Source organism: Cololabis saira, chromosome 4 (genome assembly GCF_033807715.1).
Source record: "Cololabis saira isolate AMF1-May2022 chromosome 4, fColSai1.1, whole genome shotgun sequence".
Lineage (NCBI taxonomy): Eukaryota > Metazoa > Chordata > Actinopteri > Beloniformes > Belonidae > Cololabis > Cololabis saira.
The window spans coordinates 13,621,041-13,643,046 of record NC_084590.1 but is presented as its reverse complement, the minus strand read 5'-3'; the positions used below and the strand labels follow the sequence as shown (position 1 = coordinate 13,643,046).

Genomic DNA, 22,006 nt, shown 5'->3' with positions numbered 1-22,006 from the left:
CCTGATTTTATTTTACAACTCGAGTACTGCAGGCGTCAAACATGAAACTTACATTTGTGGACGAGTGGCTCATTTTGTCGAAGCGGAACTTCAAGCTCGACCTCGGTGATGTCTTGCTTTTCACATCTGCAGGACACAACAGGGACAATGTGGGACATGCTCATTAGAGAACAAGCGGTGTCGTTTCTGACATGACTTGGTGTGAAACGTGTGAACAGTGAGATCAGGATGTTCAGCCGTCTATTTGAGTTTACCTGTTGGACTGCGGGACATGATGACAGGTGTACCGGACCCCTGACTGTCCACGCTGAGGGAAGGGCTGAAGGCGGACGAAGACGCTATAGATGGATGGCCGGTCTGGGAGAGGGAAAGAGCAGGGTGGATTAAGTAAAGTAAACAGGGAAAGGATTTTTTAATGAACATGACTTCAAACTTCCCTTAACAACGTTTTGAAATGTTCAGCCAGAGGCTGATTGGAAGAGTTGACGATGTCATGGTTAATAAAATGATTAGCTACCATCAAAGGTGAAGCTTTGAGATGGTGTTAATATTTTCTGTATTTATAAAGGAATAAAAAAAGGTTTTCTGATTAGCTCCACTACAAAGAAGAGACCAGAAATTAAAAAGCGCAATTGTACAGATATATATAAAAAAGAGAGAGAGAGAAGTGTAATAATTCTCATCCTCTGCAGGAAATTAATATGCATAATTGAATTTCCTAAAAGGCTGAAATGAACACTGTTCATTCAGAACCAGAGAAGCTCCAGCATCTGGCACCAAAACTAGAAGCAGAGTCGTCTTAGACCCCGTTAGAAACCCATTGTTTCCATCTAAGCAATAAAAGAGCCCACTCAGATCTTATCTCCCTCTTTATTACACTTAATGGCAGGATTTTGTGTCTGTGGACTGCTTCTGCAGGATTTATCATGGCCTGGACGGGACCTTTTCACAAGAAACGTACCACAGGGCACTTAATGACTCTGAACAGCACATCTGTATTCTTTACTATGGAAATACTTCCACTACTGTCTCTTGTGATAGGTCCTATACATTATATACATACACACACACACACATATATATATATATATATATATATATATATATATATATATATATATATATATATATATATATATATATATATATATATATATATATATATATATATATATATATACACACACACAGGACTGTCTCAGAAAATTAGAATATTGTGATTTTCTGTAATGCAATTACAAAAACAAAAATGTCATACATTCTGGATTCATTACAAATCAACTGAAATATTGCAAGCCTTTTATTATTTTAATATTGCTGATCATGGCTTACAGCTTAAGAAAACTCAAATATCCTATCTCAAAAAAATTGAATACTCTGGAATCTTAATCTTAAACTGTAAACCATGATCAGCAATATTAAAATAATAAAAGGCTTGCAATATTTCAGTTCATTTTTAATGAATCCAGAATGTATGACATTTTTGTTTTTTTAATTGCATTATAGAAAATAAAGAACTTTGTGACAATATCTAATTTTCTTAGACAGTATATATATATATATATATATATATATATATAATGTATTCGGCGCTGCTGCCGCCAATATCAGATTGAATAATCATGGTGGGATTACGTCCTCCTGCCTTTAAACCACTTAATCTGACAGGTTTAACTGCAAATGCTGATAGCAGGAATGGTAAGTTAATAAATTAACACAGACAAGTGGTTTCACCTGAAGGAGTCCAAGTGAGAAGAGGCTTGATCATTAGAATAAGCCTGACACTCAGTGCACTATTAGACTTCCTAGTAATGGCAGACTACTTCACCACTGAAAGCTGTGATGTTTCCAGTGTTCTCACATTCTACAGTAAAAAGTGGACGCAAGCACTTTCTTCTCAAGTTTCTAAGTCAAACAAGCAGAATCCTCCTCTCACCGTCTCCAGTTCCTCCAGAGCTTCCGTCTCTCCCGTGGTGCTGCTGAAGCTGCTGGTGCTGGACGAGGAACGAGAGATGTTGGGCCTGCTGCTGCTGCTGCTGGACTCCTTTAGCTTTATAAACGGCCTGGTGGCGGAGCACGGACACAGAAAGACTCAGATATAGGAGAAGGGACAACTTTTAAGCTGATCTCTAGGACATTCAGCATCTGGCTCACCTTTCTTTGTTGGGGTAGATCTCAGGGGAGCTTGGGTTGGATGATGTCTCTGACCTCACTTCCTGTGAAAAGGGGCAGATCTCTGCTGGCTTTTGGTCACTGCAGGCAAAACAATGAAACGACTTAGAAACTTCAACCTCTGATGAATCGTAGCGACAACCAGGAGGCATAGTGATAGCTGCAACAGTGAGCACCGACCCGCGGGTGTGTTTGTCCGAAGGGGATTCTGTGCTGGAGTGGAGACGGGGGAAGAGGCCGGAGCGCCGTTTCACTGGGCTCTTCAGAGGAGACTTGGCTGACAGCGTCGGAGGCTGGAGTTTGCAGGGAACACAATCAGGCTTTTTGTTAACTGGAGCACTTTAAAGCAACAATGCATAACTTTTTCACCTCAAAATCACAGTTTTGACATCCATCTAATGTACTGTGTAACACTGTAGTCGCCTATTATCATCACTTCTGCCGGGGTCACTACTCATTCATCGTGGAACATCTTGCAAAGAAACCACCATGTGGTTTTGTGCCAATAAAGTGGTTCCTTCTGTAATTTAGTGTTTGTCGGTGGTTGGTTTCAGGAGAACCCATGGTGAGCCACTTGTGAGGTCTCTGGCATTTTCTGTTTTGGTTATGTCAAGTCGTGCAAGCAGGTTTCACTTTTTGTCAGTTGATTCTGTGTTTTAGAAATACATTCCCTTGACTCGCTGTTCTTTATTAGCGTCACAGCTGTATACGAGTTTGTGTACTTTAGTTATCCAGGTGTGTGCTTGTTTCTTTTGTTTTCATTGTTTTAGGATATTATTATAAGTTGCCTTTCTGTACTGTGACTGCAGCATGACAAATACCGTATTGTCCCGATTATAAGACGACCGCCTCTTTTTCAAGACTCAAGTTTGAAGAAAGACTTTTTGAACACCAAATTCAATTTTTATACAGAAAATAATTACAGTAAATCTGAAACAAATGATTATAACAATATATTCAAGAGAAAAAGCCTGTTATTTTGACTATTTGAAATCATTATCTTGAAGTTTGCATTATAACTTCTCCTCAGCTGCCGGTTTACCTGCCGAACTTCCACCCTCTTTTCTCCAGATTGTCGCTACGTTTATCCAATTTCTGTTATCTCTTCTCTTATTTTCCTCTCTTTTCTTTCTTATACTATTTTTTATTTTTCTTCTTCGTGACAGGGGTTCGCTTTGGCCTGGGGAGTTAAGTTCAGCATTGGCTTTAAAGATATATGGCGCCATCTAGCGGTGTAAATGGGTATAATGTCTAGACCCCGAATGTAAGACGACCCCCACTTTTTCAGTCTTATTTCAATTAAAAAAAACCCGTCTTATATTCAGGCCAATACGGTACCTTTGAGAGGAAGAATTCTTACTCATAGAAGCATGCTGCGTAGGTATATTACACCTGTGTAGCTACACTACAGCTACGTTCCTACATCGGAATATGGATTTCACCATCTACTGCTTTTGTGAATGAAAATGCTTGCTTATTTGATAGTTTGTGTGTGTTATTTGGCCGTTACTGTTGTTTTTCAGCTAAACTGGACTTCAGCTGGTAAACAAATCCACAACCACAAGGGTCTGTACTCGGACCACTGTTGTTTTCCATGTACTTTAATGACTTACAGAACTGCTGTCCGCGTGTCAAATGCCAGATGTATACTGATAACACTGTCATCTACGTGTCCGCAAAAACACCAATCTTGGCAGGCGAGCAGCTGACACAGGCACTACTAAACATTCATAAATGGCTTGAGCTGTCTTATTTAACTCTTAATGTAAAGAAAACTGTCTCCATGTGTTTCTCTATACGTGATAGGGCTGCTAATGACGTAATTGAGGTATGGGTCGACAATGAAAAAATGTATGTAGTGACCGAAGTCAAGTACCTAGGCATTATTCTGGACAATAATTTAAAATTCGACAGTCAGGTTAAGCAAATTTCCAAGAAGGTCAAACCAAATTGAAATTTATTTCGTTATATTCGAAGGAACTCGTCATGTCAAACTGCTCGATTATACATGCATGCAATGATCTTTTCACATTTGTCATATTGCATCACATCATGGTCATTTGCCTCTCCAACAACTCTAAAACCTATAATATCATTATTCAAGCAGGCAATACAAATTATGGATCAGAAACCTATGAGATGCCACCACTGTGAAATTTTAAGAAAACACAACCTTTTCACTTTTGAAAACTTTGTGAATTTTAGTAGTCTTAAACTGGTTTTTAAATGTTTACATAATCATGTTTCACCCCTGTTCCCTGAAGTGGTTATTAGGCATCAGAGCTCTGGTAGAGTAACCACACGGGCCTTCACCAATGGTGATTGTCTTATCCCAAAGTACAGTATAAGACCTCTTTTGGTGAGTCTGTCTTTTCTGTGAAGGGTGCAAAACTCTGGAATTCTTTACCCACTAATTTAAAATTAGAAACACGTGGCAATATTTACAACAGAGGACTCAAACTATGGCTCAAGTCTAAACAACAGTGCCTACATGAATAGGTCAGGTCTGGTTCTGCTCTTGAATTATGTTGTCTTTGCTTTATATCTTATGTCATCCTCTAATTTTATTGTATATTTTATTGTCTGTACTTTTTTAAAAGCTTCCCGTGGACAAGTGTTGCAAATTAGCATGTATGCTAAAACACTCAAACAGTGCATTTGGTTTGTCCTATGTAATTGTGATGTCCATACCAAATAAATAAATAAATAATAATAATGTGATGCTATGCTGTCTGTGTCAGGGCCACCTCATGACTCCCATATATGACAGCGACGTATGCTGGAACACAGGACTATATTAAAAAAGAGTCTCACTTGGGCAGAAATACCCTAAAACAGGCAAAAAACGGAAACTAGCTTCATCGGAAGGTTGTTGTTTTATCCAGTTTAAGAGTCTCTGCTGTGCTGGTTTCACAACACAGAAATGAGTAAATGAGAACATGAGATCTTTGGAAGAACCAGCTGTGGCTGTGTGTGGTGCATGAATAAAATGATTAACAATGTCATCACGGCTTTCAAGGTGAAAGTAAATACAAAAAAAACCCCAAACTTTAAAGGGAACCTATTATGGCATCTAATACCTATTAAAAACAAGCTTTTGATTGTTTTTGCTAAATAAATTAGAAATTCAGCCTCTGAGCCATGTCTTTATCTTCCCATTCTCTAACCTCATTATCTATGCAGGATCTGAGTGGGCGGGGTTATGATAATGAGGCTCTGTGCTGATTGGCTGCCTGAATGACGCGATACACCGCTATGAAAAAATGGCGGAAGCTCCGGCCGGCGGAGTTGGTTGTGGCCGTGGTTTCACGCATCGGAGGCCGACCTATGTAAATCGCGCCCGTCATTACGTAACGACAGGAGCAGAATCTGAACGGCTCGTAGAAGCCACATCACATTGGACGGCTCATCCGGGCGGCTGTACAGACACTGCAGAATCTGGTTGCTTTCCTCCTTCTCTGAGTTGGCAGGCTGAGTGGAGACCACTTTATAGATGTTAAAGCAAGAGAAAACGTGTTTTTCATAATAGGTCCCCTTTAAAATGCAGGTTTGACCTTTTGAAACAATTGTCTCTTCTGTTAAGATTCACTTTCCCTTTTCCTTTCAGTCTCAATGGTTTGACTCACAGTGAAAGTGCTCTTTGTGCATTCACTGCTGCTCTGTGGCAGTCCGCCACCGCTGAGGCTGGCCGGGACGCCGCCTCCCACCCCGGGGCTCCGGTGACGGTGGGAGCCCACCATGGTCTCCATGGAGTGGCTCCTGACTCGCATGGCTCTCTGCAAGAAGAGGACGCAGAGGATGAGTAGAGGACAGAGGGGAGACAGGAGCCCGGAGGAGAGGAGACGTTGTAAAATACAGAAGAACAGAAACCACGAAAAGCTGGATAGATATAGAAGCATTATTTGGAAAAAAAAAAACTGCGAGGAAAACTGTTTCATTAGGCTTAAATAATATATAGATAAGGATCCGAGATGATATTGCAGGAATGAAACCACCAGAGGGCGCTGTTCTACTAGAGAGAGGAAAAACGTGTCGGAGTGGATGGACCGTAGGAAGCCTTACACTTCTATTGAATATTTGTGAGTAATAAGTATAAATAGACAAAAATGCGAGTGTTGTGAGTTCATTATCAGTTGAAATTATATCCCACATTGAGATGATAGAATGTAAAAGCTTTGGCAGCTTCCAGGATTTGAAAACCTCATATTCTTGGAAAGCATAAACACAAACAACATCTCACAAAATAATTTTATTTTGTGCATGTTAATCTTTTTTCTTCTTCTTTACAGTAATACAAAGAAATAATATACAGTAACAGCTACGAAAGCAATGAGAAGAGCGCCCCCTGGGACTGTTTGCGGAAAGTATACGGCAGCTGTCCGTAATACCTGAAAAGAGCAAGAGAGCCCAGTTAGCATTGACACACAGACACAGATAGAAATATACATTGTACTGGTCCTTCTACCAATGATTAGCTTCCTTATGGATAAAATACGGGAGGATCAGTGAGGGATTAGGATGCTAGGAGAGAAAGTGACGGTATAAGCATGGCAGGGTTGCTTTTATCCTCACACACTCGCAGAGATTGCTCACCAACATTCCCACTGAGTCTGAGGTTTAAATTCATGAGCGCACAGGAAAGCCGCCGCAGAATTCGTCTCGCAGGCCTGTGACATTTAGCCGGTCCATCGCGGGAGCGATAGTGATTAAATAAATGTCACAGAGCCGAGAAGGACATCCTGATGTGCTTTTGTTTGGGTTCATGTTCACCTTGAATGACTCCAGCAGGCCTCCGTGGCCCCCGTTCTCCAGCTTGTCCTCCTCCCCCACCTGGCCCAGGCCCAGCGTGGCCTGACTCTGTCTGTGCAGCTCGTCGTGCAGGTTGTCCAGCAGCGCCGCTCGCGTGCGTCCCTGCAAGCGGTTCACCCATTAAAAACCCTCATTAGGGAAAGCGATTATTGGGTGACACAGATAAGTGACTGAGGGCGTGCTGTGGTGTTTGAGTGCAGCGTGTGTCACCTCCAGTTTGGCAAATTTGTCAGATTTGTAGCAAGCGTTTTCGGCATTGATCAGCTTTGTCAGCAGGAAGTCTCGAAACTCAGGACCCTGAAGGGGAAAGGATGGGAGGGGGGGGCAGAAGAGAGAAGAAGGAGAATAAGATGACAAGCAAAAAGACTTAGGCAGGGGAGGCTGCAACGAGGAAAGGTGACCTTTGTCGGCCTGAAACCGATTACAGTGTTGCATCATGCTGCGTCTCAGCAGGAATATAAATCTCACTGATTTAAATTCTTGTCTGCCTCAAATTCCCTCCTTTTTTTAGGAGCTATTATATGTTTTTTTCCCACCAAGTTAACACTATTTACTGATGTCAAAATGTCCCACAGACAAAGTCAAATATTCCATTTTTAACTATAAATGTGGACAAAAATGAAATTCAGCAACCCTTGAAGCACATGAATACTGTATGAGAGAGTATATTAGTAGTAGTATAAAAGATTAAGCAAAATATTAGTAGAGCATCATTTTGTGATATTGTCTATGGTAAATAGACAATATATACATTTGATATATAATATGATTGCTGATAAAAATATAAATATATTCATAATATATTCATTTGCATAATACTAGACAGGTTAATCATTTTCATTTTCCTTTTTATAAAACTAAACACGGCCAGTTTTCCCTCAGATATCGCGGTGTACAGATCTCACATTATCAAAAGCTCTGCTTCTCTAGAGATTTTTAAAAGAAATGTATCATCTCATTTGATTCACATTTAAAAAATGTCAAGTTTTCTTTTTTTTTTTTTTGGTTTGTTTTTTTTTTTTTGTGTGTGTTGATGATCTGTAACTACAAACCTTCTTTGTTTTTGTTTATAGTCTTCGTCTTGTTGTTTTTGTTTTTTGATTTTTTGTAATTACTGTTTTACTTCCTAAATTGAGGGGAGGTCCGTTGCATAAGCCTGTTGGCTTTTTGACCTCTCCTGTCACATTTGTTTTACTATTTTGATATTTTGAAGTGTTAATTTTATTGTGTGCAAACTAATAAAATAAAAAATAAATAAAAATAAGCAAAGTAAAAAAGCAAGGCCAACACAGTTTTGACTTCCCACTTCTGAGGGAAAGCAAATACCGTAAACACGTAAATAATGTTACGTTGTGGGTGGAGACACAGATGGAGAGGCTCGATATCACTACTCGCTACTTTGTCAGTGACACACAAATCCCCTGAAAATCTGGGGGGAGTCACACAAGTATATATTTTCAGCCCCAAACAAAATAAAATGTTTTCTTGTTTTCAGGATATGTTCTTTGCAGCACAAAAAAGGAATTATTTTCATAAATTCCCTTTTTAAGCCAGTGAAATGTCCTGGTATATTTCAGAAATAGATCTTTTTTTGTCTCCTCTTCAGTTTGTCATGATGTCCCGAGACGTGATGATGTACTGCAGCGAAGAATCATTTATGGGGTCTTTTTTATTTGTAACCAGTCATCAAGCAGGGAGTGCCTTGGGGATAATAGCCATCAAAACATACATTACGTCAAAACAAGAAGAGCAATTTTATACTGGCAAGCAAAACACATTTCATAGGAGACGATACATAAAATACTGCAAAACAAGAACACATGGGTGTAAACATGAGTGAAAGCACTAAGCAGCGATCCTAAACATCAGGCTCTAAAAACTAAAAACTAAAAGCCGTCACCTGTTCAGCATGAACCTGAAGGAGGAATTGCAACAGATTCATGTTTTGCCACCACAAGCCGACTGGTTGTTAAGTTACTTCAGCTTTCAACAATCTGGCCTGTTAAATGCATCCATGAAACTGTGGCTGAAAGAGGAATCTGTGGCATTTGTCTGTGGCCAAAAAGCCACTAGTAAATAAGAAATAAAATGGATCAGTTCATCCGTTTGGTGTGGGTGGCAGTGTGACGAACTTGTGTAAAAATGATGCTTTACGATAGTGCTCTCCAATTCTGGTCATCAGGGACCACTTTTAAATGTTTACCTGCTGCAAAACACCTGATTGAACTGAATGGATCACGACCAGCTGGTCATCAAAGTCAGCACAAGTCTGTCAATGACACATTCGTCTAAAACATTCATAAATCTCAACCCTGACCAAACCTGATTCTAATTAATGATCGTCATCAGCTTCTCATCCACGTCTGGACAAGTGTGTTAATGACTACGTTTACATGCAGTCAAAATTCGGGTTATTGCTAATATTCCGGTTACTGAAACATTCGGAATATTCCGTTTACATGGTGATTAAACATTCGGGATATCTCGATCAAACCAGTGACGCGCGGAGAACGTGATGACGCATTTCCCGTCATTTCCGCTTCTTCTTCCTGTATCCAAATTCAAAACAAATGCTGCTTCGCGCAACTTTTCGCTCACCTTCTTTTAAATCTCACTATCCCCGTACTTTCTACCGTCTACAAATGCAGAAATGTTCATATCCTTCATTACATTTATGAAGTGATTAGTCTCCTCCTCACTCCAAAAGTGTGGCCTGGTCTTGCGTTTCTCTGTGTTTATAAGAACTTCCTGGACTCAAAAGACCAGGATTCCTTGCGAACAGAGCATGCGCAGAAAACAATTCATGTTCCGTTTGATCAGGATATTCCGTTTGGCGTTTACATGACCCAATATTCGGGTTTTAAAAGGAGTAACCCTGGGGTCATATTCGGGTTTTTAAAAACCCAAATATGAGCAAATTTGGGTTATTTAAAGGGTTATTGGTGTTTACATGGCCGTGCAAATTCGGGTTATTGCCAATATTCAGGTTTTAAAGGGGTTATTGAGTGCATGTAAACGCAGTCAATGACACAGTCCTTTGTACCACGGTGTGATGAACCAGGGAAACATCTAAAACATGCAGGACAGGGTCCTGAGGACCAGGGTTGGAGACCACTGCTTTAGACGGTTCCCTGCCTCAGCACGCCCTGACACAAATGTCCGAGTCATTAGCACGGACCTGCGCGGACCTTGAAAACAAGCTGGTGATGACAGTTAATTAGAATCAGGTGCGTTGACAGTGGTGCCTGAGGACTAAAACTGATGAACAATGCTTAAAAGGGTTGATCATCATAATTTGAATGGTTGCACATAACTGCACGACGAGTCCTCAAAGAGGCATATCCCACTGAAGAGTCACGTCGTCCGCTTAAAAACCGGTGTAAGGACGGCTTAAAATTTAAAAATTTTAAAACCTCAGGAAATTGTGCCGGCTTGTGAAAAAGGGGACTCTCGCATGACTGGAGCAGAAGTGTCAAAAGTATTCACATTCATTACTCAGGTAGAAGTATAGATACTAGAGTTTAAAAATACTCCTGTAGAAGTTGAAGTATCAACTCAAGTTTTTTACTCAAGTAAAAGTATAAAAGTACTGGTTTCAAAACTACTTAAACTATAAAAGTAAAAGTAATGTAAGGGGGGAAAAAAGCCATTAAGGACAAAAGCCATTGAAAATGAATGCATCTTAGTATAATGCAAATATATTAAAGAACCATATATGTGTACTATTGAGCATTAACGTGTGTTTCAGAGAGCAGCAGATATGATGACTAGTTGCCTATAAGTATTGTAATGGTGCAAAAAGTCAAACTTCAGAGGCATGTTATCATTTATCCTAACCTTTATTGGAATGTACATCCAAGTTTAGTTGCAGGAATCTGAGGGAACGGATGTAAGAACAAAACTGGACAAGAACATCTGAAACAACCACAACCAAATTCACTCTATCCGGATGGAGCAATTTAACTGGATAGTTTTTGTTTAAAGGCCGAAATGAAATAGAGTAACGAGGCTGTTTTTAAAATGTAAGGAGTAAAAAGTACAGATAATTGCGGGAAAATGTAAGGAGTAAAAGTAAAAAGTTGTCTGAAAAATAATTACTCCAGTGAAGTATAGATAACCAAAATTTCTACTTAAGTAAGGTAACGAAGTATTTGTACTTCGTTACTTGAAACCTCTGGACTGGAGGCACGATCTCTCACCTTCTTGAAGACTGCTGGGTTCGGGAGAGGAGGCCCAAAGGAAGGGACGTCTTCTCTTGCCGTAACAGACACCTGTTGACATAAAAAAAAAGGCACTTTTTCTTGGGGTCTATTTTGAGTGATTTGTATTGAAGCTATAATGATGACAAAAAGTCTTGGGAAAACATCGTCATGAGTGATAAGAGACTCATCATTTGTCATTTATATACAGGACTGTCTCAGAAAATTAGAATATTGTGATAAAGTCCTTTATTTTCTGTAATGCAAAAATGTCATACATTGTGGATTCATTACAAATCAACTGAAATATTGCAAGCCTTTTATTATTTTAATATTGCTGATCATGGCTTACAGCTTAAGAAAACTCAAATATCCTATCTCAAAAAATTAGAATATTCTGGGAATCTTAATCTTAAACTGTAAGCCATAATCAGCAATATTAAAATAATAAAAGGCTTGCAATATTTCAGTTTATTTGTAATGAATCCAGAATGTATGACATTTTTGTTTTTTTAAATTGCATTACAGAAAATAAAGGACTTTATCACAATATTCTAATTTTCTGAGACAGTCCTATATTTAGGAGTTAGATTCTCTGTCCAGGACACAGTTTGCTCGACTCTCTCCTTAGTGAAACTTAGCATTGCAACAACACATTTAGGGCCGAGACATCATCAGGACACAGAGCTCTGTCCTGTACCTTGTACGTGGCTTGCTCGGTGCAGGGGTTTTCAACCTGCACCACCACGTACGAATGCAGGAAGTTGGAGGCGATCATGTCCGGAACGAACGGCGTGGGCCCTTCCTGGAAAACCGCGGCCACAATGTCGTTTCCTATATGCCTCTTCCTCTGGAGCTAGGAGAGAGGACCACAAGTTAGTAGAGGGCAGGGAACAAGTTTATGACACACAGAACCTGTAAAAACACACACAAACAGATATCACTTTGTTTCTCAGGAGGATCTGAGAAGCTGGTCAATGATTTAAAACTAGCTTAGTTTTTATTACAACATCATAACCAGTACTTGAGTTGTAAAAAAAACCGGGGGGATGGTGGATTTTATCATATGGGGACAGATAATTTGTGCTGAATACAAATAATAAAATATATTACAAATAATAGCACTGACCAAAACACCTGCAGAAATACTGCAGGAATGACATAGCAGCAGTTAAATGCAGCCTTCTGTAAGCTTTAAATATCCACTGGGCTTACATCAAATACATCAAAACACAACAATAAAAAACTGTTTTCTGAACTTATTAATATGACTCTGTCCTTCACAGGATAAGTAAAATGGATCATTGGAAAAGCTCAAAATCTTAACAAGAATATTTGTCTTATTTTTAGTTAAAATGTCTCATTTTAGTAAAAAAATCTCATTAGACTTAAAACAAGACTGATCACTGGAAAAAACAACAATTTTAACTTGTTTCAAGTAGATTTTCACTTAAAATAAGTAGAAAAATCTGCCAGTGGGACAAGATTTTTTTGCTTGTAATAAGAAGATAAATCTTGTCCCACTGGCAGATTTTTCTACTTATTTCAAGGGAAAATTTACTTGAAACAGATTAAAATTGTCAAATAAGTTATTTTTCTGGTGTTATTTTTCTGGTGATGACTCTAAATGTTGAAATAGCAGTAAAACCACATTCATTGATGAAATGACATAAGGGATGGAAAGGGGGGATGGCAGTTTTACAGGGGGGATGATTTTGACAATTTTTATTTCAGGGGGGATGCCATCCCCCCTCATCCCCCCTCAACTCCAGTACTGATCATAACATATCGACAATAAACACAATCGACCTGTGTCTTATTGATATTTTTGGGACAAAGCCTCCTTGCTTGGCGGTTAAAAACACCATGTAACAGTAATAAAGTCAGTATTTCCGCCTGATACCTGCTGAACATCCCCCTCAGTGAAGGGAAGCTTAGTGGAGACGTGGAACATGATCTCTCTCTGCCTGAAGACCGTGTAGACGGATTCAGATCCAGTCTGTCCATGAGACACGTCCAGCCCACCGCGGAACCTGTAACATCATTAAAAAAACACATCGTGTCTCTGTGTTGTTTCTATTGTTCAGTCATGACATATAATTCTATTATCCGACTTTTTTCTCCCTTAACCAGCTCAAAAGGGCGCGAGCTTGTTTGGATCCCCTCTAACAGAGGAAGTGAAACAGTATACAAAAGGCCAGCAGGACAATAAGAAACAGCCTTCAAAGCATGGCTACATGTCCATGCGGCACTTTCTTTCCTCAGATCTGTTTCACTAAGCAGTTTATCCCGGCTGTGTGCCGAGTCCGAAACAGGAGAACAAATAGCTCCAAGGTGACGGCAATGAAACCCCGCTATCAACTTCTGCTGCACTGCACTCATGCATCCGTCTTTTCATCTCTGTGAAGCCTTTTCTGTACTCAGTCGTAATTTTTTCTCTTTATTTCACCCACGTTTATAGCACTTTATTTCAAATGTGCTTCTTTTCTTACCCTTTAAAATCCTGAAGTTCAATGTTGTCTCCCAAGATACTGAGAAACTCCTTGAAAGCAGGAGTCTCCTCGTTGTTTCCAAATAACTCTTCCTCTGACGTCTGCAAGGGAAAACAGATGCCCAGTAGGAATGGGCGATATTTTACCATTCACGATAAACCGTCAAAAAAATTCCCCACGGTAAGAATTTGTCATCTCGCGGTAAAAACGATAAATTCCCGTTGATGACGTTTTTGTGTAAAGCTGATTTATGGTTCTGCGTTAAATCCACCCACAACGTACTTGAAGGAAGGAAAGAAGGAAGGAAGGAAGGAAGGAAGGAAGGAAGGAAGGAAGGAAGGAAGGAAGGAAGGAAGGAAGGAAGGAAGGAAACAAGGAAAGAAGGAAGGAAGGAAGGAAGGAAGGAAGGAAGGAAGGAAGGAAGGAAGGAAGGAAGGAAACAAGGAAAGAAGGAAGGAAGGAAGGAAGGAAGGAAGGAAGGAAGAAAACAAGGAAAGAAGGAAGGAAGGAAGGAAGGAAGGAAGGAAAGGGGAGAAGGAAGGGAGAAAACAAGGAAAGGAGGAAGGAAGGGAGAAAACAAGGAAAGGAGGAAGGAAGGAAGGAAGGAAGGAAGGAAGGAAGGAAGGAAGAAAACAAGGAAAGAAGGAAGGAAGGAAGGAAGGAAGGAAGGAAGGAAGGAAGGAAGGAAGGAAGAAAACAAGGAAAGAAGGAAGGAAGGAAGGAAGGAAGGAAGGAAGAAAACAAGGAAAGAAGGAAGGAAGGAAGGAAGGAAGGAAGGAAGGAAGGAAGGAAGGAAAGGGGAGAAGGAAGGGAGAAAACAAGGAAAGAAGGAAGGAAGGAAGGAAGGAAGGAAGGAAGGAAAGGGGAGAAGGAAGGGAGAAAACAAGGAAAGAAGGAAGGAAGGAAGGAAGGAAGGAAGGAAGGAAGGAAGAAAACAAGGAAAGAAGGAAGGAAGGAAGGAAGGAAGGAAGGAAGGAAGGAAAGGGGAGAAGGAAGGGAGAAAACAAGGAAAGGAGGAAGGAAGGGAGAAAACAAGAGCCCCTTTCACACAGCCAGTTCGAGGCGGGAACGTTGCGCCTTTAAGCCGCCTCGCTGTTCTGTGTGAAAGTCACGGAGGCGGAATGGGGGGGCCAAGTGGCCCCACCAATAAGCCGGCAGCGGAGGTAGTCACAGAGCCGTCACAGAGACGAAACGGGGTCTGTGTGAATGACACAGCCGGCATGCCGCTGACATGACGGTCGGACTGACGCTGTCGTCACGCCTCTGATTGCGGAACGCCGGCATGCTGTGTGAATTTACAGACGGGAGCGGCGTTATGCCGGCGTTGTATGGTTCTGTGTGAACCAACAAAGGAGGCGTATTGGCAGGACTTCTTTACACCAATATTGCGGAATCTCTGTGTGAAAGGGGCTAATGAAAGGAGGAAAGAAGGAAGGAAGGAAGGAAGAAAACAAGGAAAGAAGGAAGGAAGGAAGGAAGGAAGGAAGGAAGGAAGGAAGGAAGGAAGGAAGGAAGGAAGGAAGGAAGGAAGGAAGGAAGAAAACAAGGAAAGAAGGAAGGAAGGAAGGAAGGAAGGAAGGAAGGAAAGGGGAGAAGGAAGGGAGAAAACAAGGAAAGGAGGAAGGAAGGAAGGAAGGAAGGAAGGAAGGAAGGAAGGAAGGAAGGAAGGAAGGAAGGAAGGAAGGAAGGAAGGAAGGAAGGAAGGAAGGAAGGAAGAAAACAAGGAAAGAAGGAAGGAAGGAAGGAAGGAAGGAAGGAAGGAAGGAAGAAAACAAGGAAAGAAGGAAGGAAGGAAGGGAGGAAGGAAGGAAAGGGGAGAAAGAAGGGAGAAAACAAGGAAAGGAGGAAGGAAGGGAGAAAGGAGGAAGGGAAGAAGGAAGGAGAGAGCAGAAGGAAAGAAGGAAGGAAGGAAGGAAGGAAGAAAGAAAACAAGGAAAGAAGGAAGGAAGGAAGGAAGGAAATGAGCCTGAAAGAAAGAAAGAAAGAAAGAAAGAAAGAAAGAAAGAAAGAAAGAAAGAAAGAAAGAAAGAAAGAAAGAAAGAAAGAAAGAAAGAAAGAAAGAAAGAAAGAAAGAAAGAAAGAAAGAAGGATAAATTCCCGTTGATGGCGTTTTTGTGTAACAAACATGGCGGATCTGAGAGCGAGATAGATTTATAGTTGAAAAGGTGGAGTTGAATTGGTATTTATTTTATCATCATTTTTATCGTTATCGGGATAAATGCCAGAAATTATCGTGATACATTTTTTAGTCCATACCGCCCATCCCTAATGCCCAGACAGACGAGACAAAAGATGAACCCGTGCACAAGGTACGACATGCACGAGGACGCACACGGCGAATCGCTCACCTGTCCGACCTTCTGGTAGACGATGCCAAACTTGAAGGTGTTGTTCACCTCGTGTTCGTCGTAGGCCACTATCAACTGGGATCCCTGCACACGAACACAAACAATAACGTCTCACTTACTCCCAGTGGTTATTATCTAAACTGCACATTTTCTAATGACTGCAGCCATTAGAAAAACATGTTTTTCTCCTTTTGCAGTGCATCTCGGGGGCAAGTTTATTGGGCCCATGTTGCATAAGACAAATATGCGACAAACTGTTGCGGCCCCCAGCGAAGACGGTGCCCCGTCACCGTCTCCTGCAGACGGAGAAACAGATGGGTTCTTTCCTTCCCTGAGGCCAAGGCTGAGAGCGTGCTCCATAACACTCCTCCTCCAGGCACGCAGAGGGAGGAGACATCCATCATACCCTTGTTAAGAAGTTGCTGTATCATCAGTCGTTTATTTAACTATTATCTAGATGACTTTGTGATCTGTAGTCAGAGCAGGTGGAGGAAAATCTGGAGAGGTGGGAGCTTTGCACTGGAGAGAAAAGGGATGAAGGTTAGCTGCAGCGAGACAGAGTACATGTGTGAATGAGAGGGATGCAAGTAGAACAGTGAGGTTAGAGGACGAAAAGATAAAGAAGGAGGATTTTAAGTGCTTTGTGAGAGAGTCCCGGCTGAGATGGTTTGGCCATGTACGGAGGAGGGATAATGAATTTTGTTGTGAAAAGGAAGCTAAAATGGGAACTGCCAGGCATGAGGCCTAGAGGAGGATGACAGAGGGGATATATGGATGTAGTGAACGAGGACATGAGGCTGGTCGGTGTGAGAGGAGAGGATGCCGGAGGACAGGGGTAGATGGAGTCGGATGACCTGCTGTGGCGACTGCTGAAGGGCGCAGCCGAAAGGAAAAGAAGAAGCTTACTGGAGAGGACAAATGCTGGAGAGGCGAGAAGGCTGACGAGGGTTAAAATGTGTAAAGTGGCACAATATTGACCGGACCTCTTCACAGGCTTAATGCACCAGCAAGGCCTGAGCCGACACATCGGTGTTTTTCTTGTAATCCCCATCTTCATCAAATGTACTGGCAGCAAAATGAGACCCCCCACCAGGTAGCTTCTCTATGCCAAGTGAGTGCCTCTCCTATAGGAATGTTATTTGCCCTGTAAAGGTTTCTGAAGGCCACTTTCGCAGGGCCGTCCCTGGTAACGGAGACATCAACCAGCCAGCCCCGGAGATACCCAGAAACCCTGCTAGTGGAAATGCACCTAAAGTGCTAGGTGAGGGTAAACTTACCCGGGGGTACAGGACCGGGTTGAACTTGAGCCCGGTGGCATCATCGCACAGAAGCTGAAAGAAAAAGAGAAAGTCACAAGATTTAACTGACATCACCCACAAGAACAGCGAGAAGACCTGCAACTGAACAGCACCAAGCAAAAGCTGCTTTGCACAGTTGAAATACGCATTTTTAATCACCTGTAACCGCTAATAGGGTGCTCTCTTGCAAGCTGAGAATTGTAAATAGGATATAGCTTTGCATGTTGAAAATTGAATGTATTTTTGTATTCTTTTTCTCCTTTCTTTCGTTTTCTTTTACTAAAAGCCTAACTAGGGACAGGAGATGGAAACTAGCAATAGCTATAATCTCTGTATGCAGAACATCAGTCACATTGGCTTGTTTGTAATGAGTGAATGTGATCACATGTAAACCTGCATTGTCCCTATTAAATAAAATAAATTAAAAAAAAATGCTAAAAAAAAAGTTGTGCAATCCAAAAGTCTCAGTGATTGATCTTTAAAATACTAAGAAAACCACTGTGTCATTGGCGAAGCCTTGATCCTTGAAACCTGATTGCAAACTCTGATAAGCTGAAATGACAGAATGTTCTGTAGGAGGAGGAGGAGGAGAGAGAAGAAAGATAAACACAAAGTTGGGGATGTTTGTAGTTCTATAATATATGAAAAGAAATTAAAAATAGGATTTTCTTTGTATTATTTCATACGTCCGGCTTTAAAGGGTTAACTACATTCATTAAATCCAATAATATATTTTAGTAAAAATTGTAAGTGTTTTCCTTTCATATCTCTTAATACATCATAGAGAGAAATGTTCTTCACAGCTTTGGTTAGTTTTTATCTGACAAAATTTACATTTAGACAAAAGGCAGTAATTCTAACGCAGGTCAATCTCAACAAATAACAGGATCAAATTCAGCTTTTCCTTTTATGCATGAGTGTTATTGTAAATATAGCATATAGTCATATAAGAATCATTTACGATGTTTTTCTAGTCTGAGCACTTTTAACACGTAAGTATTGTGTTGATAAAGTTACATCCACTTCACTTTTACTTTTAACTGAGTTCTTTTACTGTGTAGAAGAAGATAGATAAAGTTTTTAAATACTTTGGCCACCACTTGAAGTTTTACAAGGTTTCTTTTTTTTTAAACAACAAGAAATACAACAAGAATTGAATTAACACAATATTTTACAAACTTTATTTTGACTTCATTGATGTATTTTCAGTATTTCTATTACCTTGACTTTCTTGAGTGAACACGTGAATGTAATATGGTTTCTTGTGTTGCCTTGTGTTCATCGATGTGTTGGAAGAGTAATGTGCTGCCGTCTACGTTTGAAATCCATCAACTGCTGAGAAGATATCTAATTCCTTCTGACAGCTGATTCAAAAAAATGTTGCTCTGTGTCATTTGAAATGTGATTTTGCAACGTGTCTATGCAGAACTAAGGGATTTCATGTAAAATGTCTGTTTTTTGCGTGTTTCTAAGTCGGTTACCTTTGCAATCTGCGGTACACTGGGCAGCTGGTTGATGCCGGCCAGAGAGATTCTGTCATGAACTGTTTTGATCCTCGATCTGCCAGGAGAACAAAAGAAAGAGGAGAGCTGCTTTTAAGATCACAGAGAAAAGGTTTCCATCAGAGTGTTTCCTTAACTGCAAATGTTCTAGGTGAAACTTAATCTACTGTACACGCAGTCCCCCTCTCCAGGTGAAGGAAACGCTCGTATGGGTTTAGTCTCAACAACCCTCGAGCAGAACAAAAGACAAGCGCTGGTCTGCTACATTCACTGAATGTAAACATCACTGGTGCAGCATTAAGCAGCATTATCACTGCCAAGAAAAGGTTAGCAATCACCTGGTTACAGCCAAACAGCCACTAATGCTTTTGCCTTTCTCCGCTTTTCATGAATATGAAACACACTGGGATGATGGTGTGGAAATCAGAGCCACAAACCCAGTCAGAGAGAGGAGAAGGTCACGGAGAACAGGAGCAGCTTTATGTAAGAAGGAAAGATGCAGGTTTGCTTATATTATCTGAAGTCATAGCAACAGTTTTGTTATATGAATGGCTGTGTTGTTCTGTCTGTATTTTGGATAATTAGTCTCCCACTTTGCTCCAGACAGAATTGCAAAATCTTGTACAGTCAGCAGGCACTTAATTAGTCGACCCTGTTCAAAGGCCCATTGATGCAAATATCTCATCAACCTATTCACATGGCAGCAGCTCAACGCCCTTAGACATGTAGGTACGATCACGATGACCTGCTGATCAGAATGGAGATGAAGAGTGATTGAAACCTTGGTCATTCCTGCATTTCTATGTTCCATCATTACTTTTCTGAGAATTTTACTGGCCTCTGCCATGCCGTTCCGCTCCAAAGTTACATTTGAAGGTTTTTTGTGATAGAAGGGATAGGAGACCACAAAAGCTAGAGGACACTCAAATATGTCCTCAAATTAAATTGAAACAGATTCTTTAAGGGAAAGAAATTTCTTTGTGTTGCTTTAAGTGACCCTGAATGTCGCATGGTCGGTGGTGCCAGACATACTGGGCTGACTATTTTTATATTATTATAAAAGTAAACCAAGCAGCCGTTTTTAGGGCAAAAATTTTAATATCAGAAAGCAGAGAAAAGTTGTTTATTGTTAGTTTATTGTTAAAAGTTTATTTGTAGAGCACGATTCCGATATGGTTGTATTTCCTAGTTCTAGTCAGGACTGGAGCAACATTATTCTGGACGTACTGCAGCTGTCTTACAGCTGGTTTAGAGCCCAGTGAGCAGGCCCTTACAGTTGTCTAACCTGCTGTAGACAAACGCATGGATAAGTCTTTCTAAATCTGGTTTAGACACTACTTCTTTGATTCTGGCAATGTTTTTTAGATGGCAAAACGCTGCTGATGTTATTGATTAAATGTTACTGTTAAAGGTCAGATCTGAGTCCAGTATTACCCCTAGATCAGGGGTCGGCAACCCGCGGCTCTAGAGCCGCATGCGGCTCTTTAGCCCCGCCCCAGTGGCTCCTGGAGCTTTTTCAAAAATGTTTCACCTTTTTTTCCTTTTTTTCCCCTTTTTCTTCCTTTTTTTCTCTTTCTTTCTCTTTCTTTTCTCTTTTTTTCTTTTTTTTTTTCCTTTTTTTCTTTCTTTTCTTGTTTTTTTGCTTTTTTCTTCTTTTTTTCTTCCTTTTTTCTCTTTCTTTGTCTTTATTTTCTCCTTTTTCTCTTTTTTCCTTTTTTTCTTTCTTTTCTTGTTTTTTTTTCTTTTTTCTTTCCTTTTTTTCCTCTTTTTTTTCTTCCTTTTTCCTTTCCTTTTTAATCTCGACATTTCGGCTTTTTTCTCGACATTTCAACTTTTTTCTCAACATTTCGACTTTTTTCTCAACATTTCGACTTTTTTCTCAACATTTGAACTTTTTTCTCGAGATTGTACTACAACATTAATCTCAACATTTTGACTTTTTTCTCTAAATATTGACTTTTTTCTCCACATTTTGACTTTTTTTTTCGACATTTCTCCTTTCACCATTTGTCTTCATTCTAAGGTTTATACAAGACCTTTCATTTTTTGCGGCTCCAGACATATTCGTTTTTTGTGTTTTTGGTCCAATATGGCTCTTTCAACATTTTGGGTTGCCGACCCCTGCCCTAGATTTATTACCTGATTATTACTTAGAAACAAGAGTATTGCAAGGTAACTGATAACACTTTGTCTTTGTTTCTGTGGACAAGACAGTTATTTGAATTTTGTCTGAGTTTAACTGGAGAAAATTGTTTTGCATCCACTCACTGATCTGTTTGATGCAGTGACACAATTGATCTATAGGCCCATGTTCTACTGCCGTCAGTGACACGTAGATCTGAGTGTCATCTGCAAAGTTGTGGTAGGACACATTATATTAGCTGGCCCAATGGAAGCATGTTTAGGTCAAAGACAATAACCCATGCTAAACAGACATTGAAAATAACATCAATACGCATGTACAGATAAGAGTCCAAGTGTTGACCCCTGGGGAACCCCGTTACTAATTTCAAGTACCTCCTGTCCTCGAGATAGGACCTGAACCAGTTTAAAGCAGTACCAGTAATTCCCACCCAGTCTTCTAACCTCTAATCAGATCACATGATTAACTGTGTCAAAAGCAGCGCTCAGGTCCTGCAGAACTAAGACAGAGACTTTGCCCGCATCTGTATTCAGGCAGAAATCCTCTTGATCAGAGGGGATGGAAATAGATGACAAAAGAGCAAAATCTACATCAATCAACTTCTTGTTTCAAGCATGGTATGCAGTTAATCTACAACATGACAAACCTTGAATCAGATGTGGGACAGCAGCAGAAGACCACAGCTGCTGCAGCTCATGTCAGCTTAGACCAGGAAACTGATGCTACAGTTCACACGGTCTCACCACAACTGGACAATAGAAGATTTGCAAAAATGTTGCCTGTTTTCAGGAGTTTCAACCACTGTTACCAAATAAGGATAGTAGGGTAGGCCAAGATGCTTCCTGTTGTGTATCAACAGTTCAGACTAGTGTTGGTGCAGTGGCGTGGAAGATATTTCACTGGCTCACTAAAACTGAGCAATGTTTAAATGCCTCAACCTCTCAGAGTAGTGCTGCTGACCATTTCCATACCTTTATGACAGCAGTTAGGGTTGCAAAATTCCGGGAATTTTCAAAGTTGGAAACTTTCCATGGGAATTAACG

General features: G+C 40.5%; 1 protein-coding gene across 7 annotated transcripts in view; it reads right to left on the bottom strand.

The window, feature by feature from the left end:
- LOC133441533 (rap1 GTPase-activating protein 2-like) overlaps positions 1–22,006 on the bottom strand; it is a 257,100-nt gene that overhangs the window by 2,336 nt on the left and 232,758 nt on the right. For all 7 annotated transcript variants that reach the window (XM_061718933.1, XM_061718934.1, XM_061718931.1 and 4 more), the window contains 15 exons: positions 18,800–18,878; positions 17,298–17,351; positions 16,021–16,104; positions 13,673–13,773; positions 13,084–13,213; positions 11,881–12,036; positions 11,181–11,252; positions 7,192–7,278; positions 6,943–7,083; positions 5,799–5,948; positions 2,353–2,465; positions 2,155–2,253; positions 1,937–2,063; positions 255–357; positions 53–126 (listed from right to left, as the gene is read on the bottom strand). In XM_061718933.1, the coding sequence (XP_061574917.1) occupies positions 53–126; positions 255–357; positions 1,937–2,063; positions 2,155–2,253; positions 2,353–2,465; positions 5,799–5,948; positions 6,943–7,083; positions 7,192–7,278; positions 11,181–11,252; positions 11,881–12,036; positions 13,084–13,213; positions 13,673–13,773; positions 16,021–16,104; positions 17,298–17,351; positions 18,800–18,878 (1,570 nt within the window). The remainder of the gene's footprint in view (positions 1–52; positions 127–254; positions 358–1,936; positions 2,064–2,154; positions 2,254–2,352; positions 2,466–5,798; positions 5,949–6,942; positions 7,084–7,191; positions 7,279–11,180; positions 11,253–11,880; positions 12,037–13,083; positions 13,214–13,672; positions 13,774–16,020; positions 16,105–17,297; positions 17,352–18,799; positions 18,879–22,006) is intronic.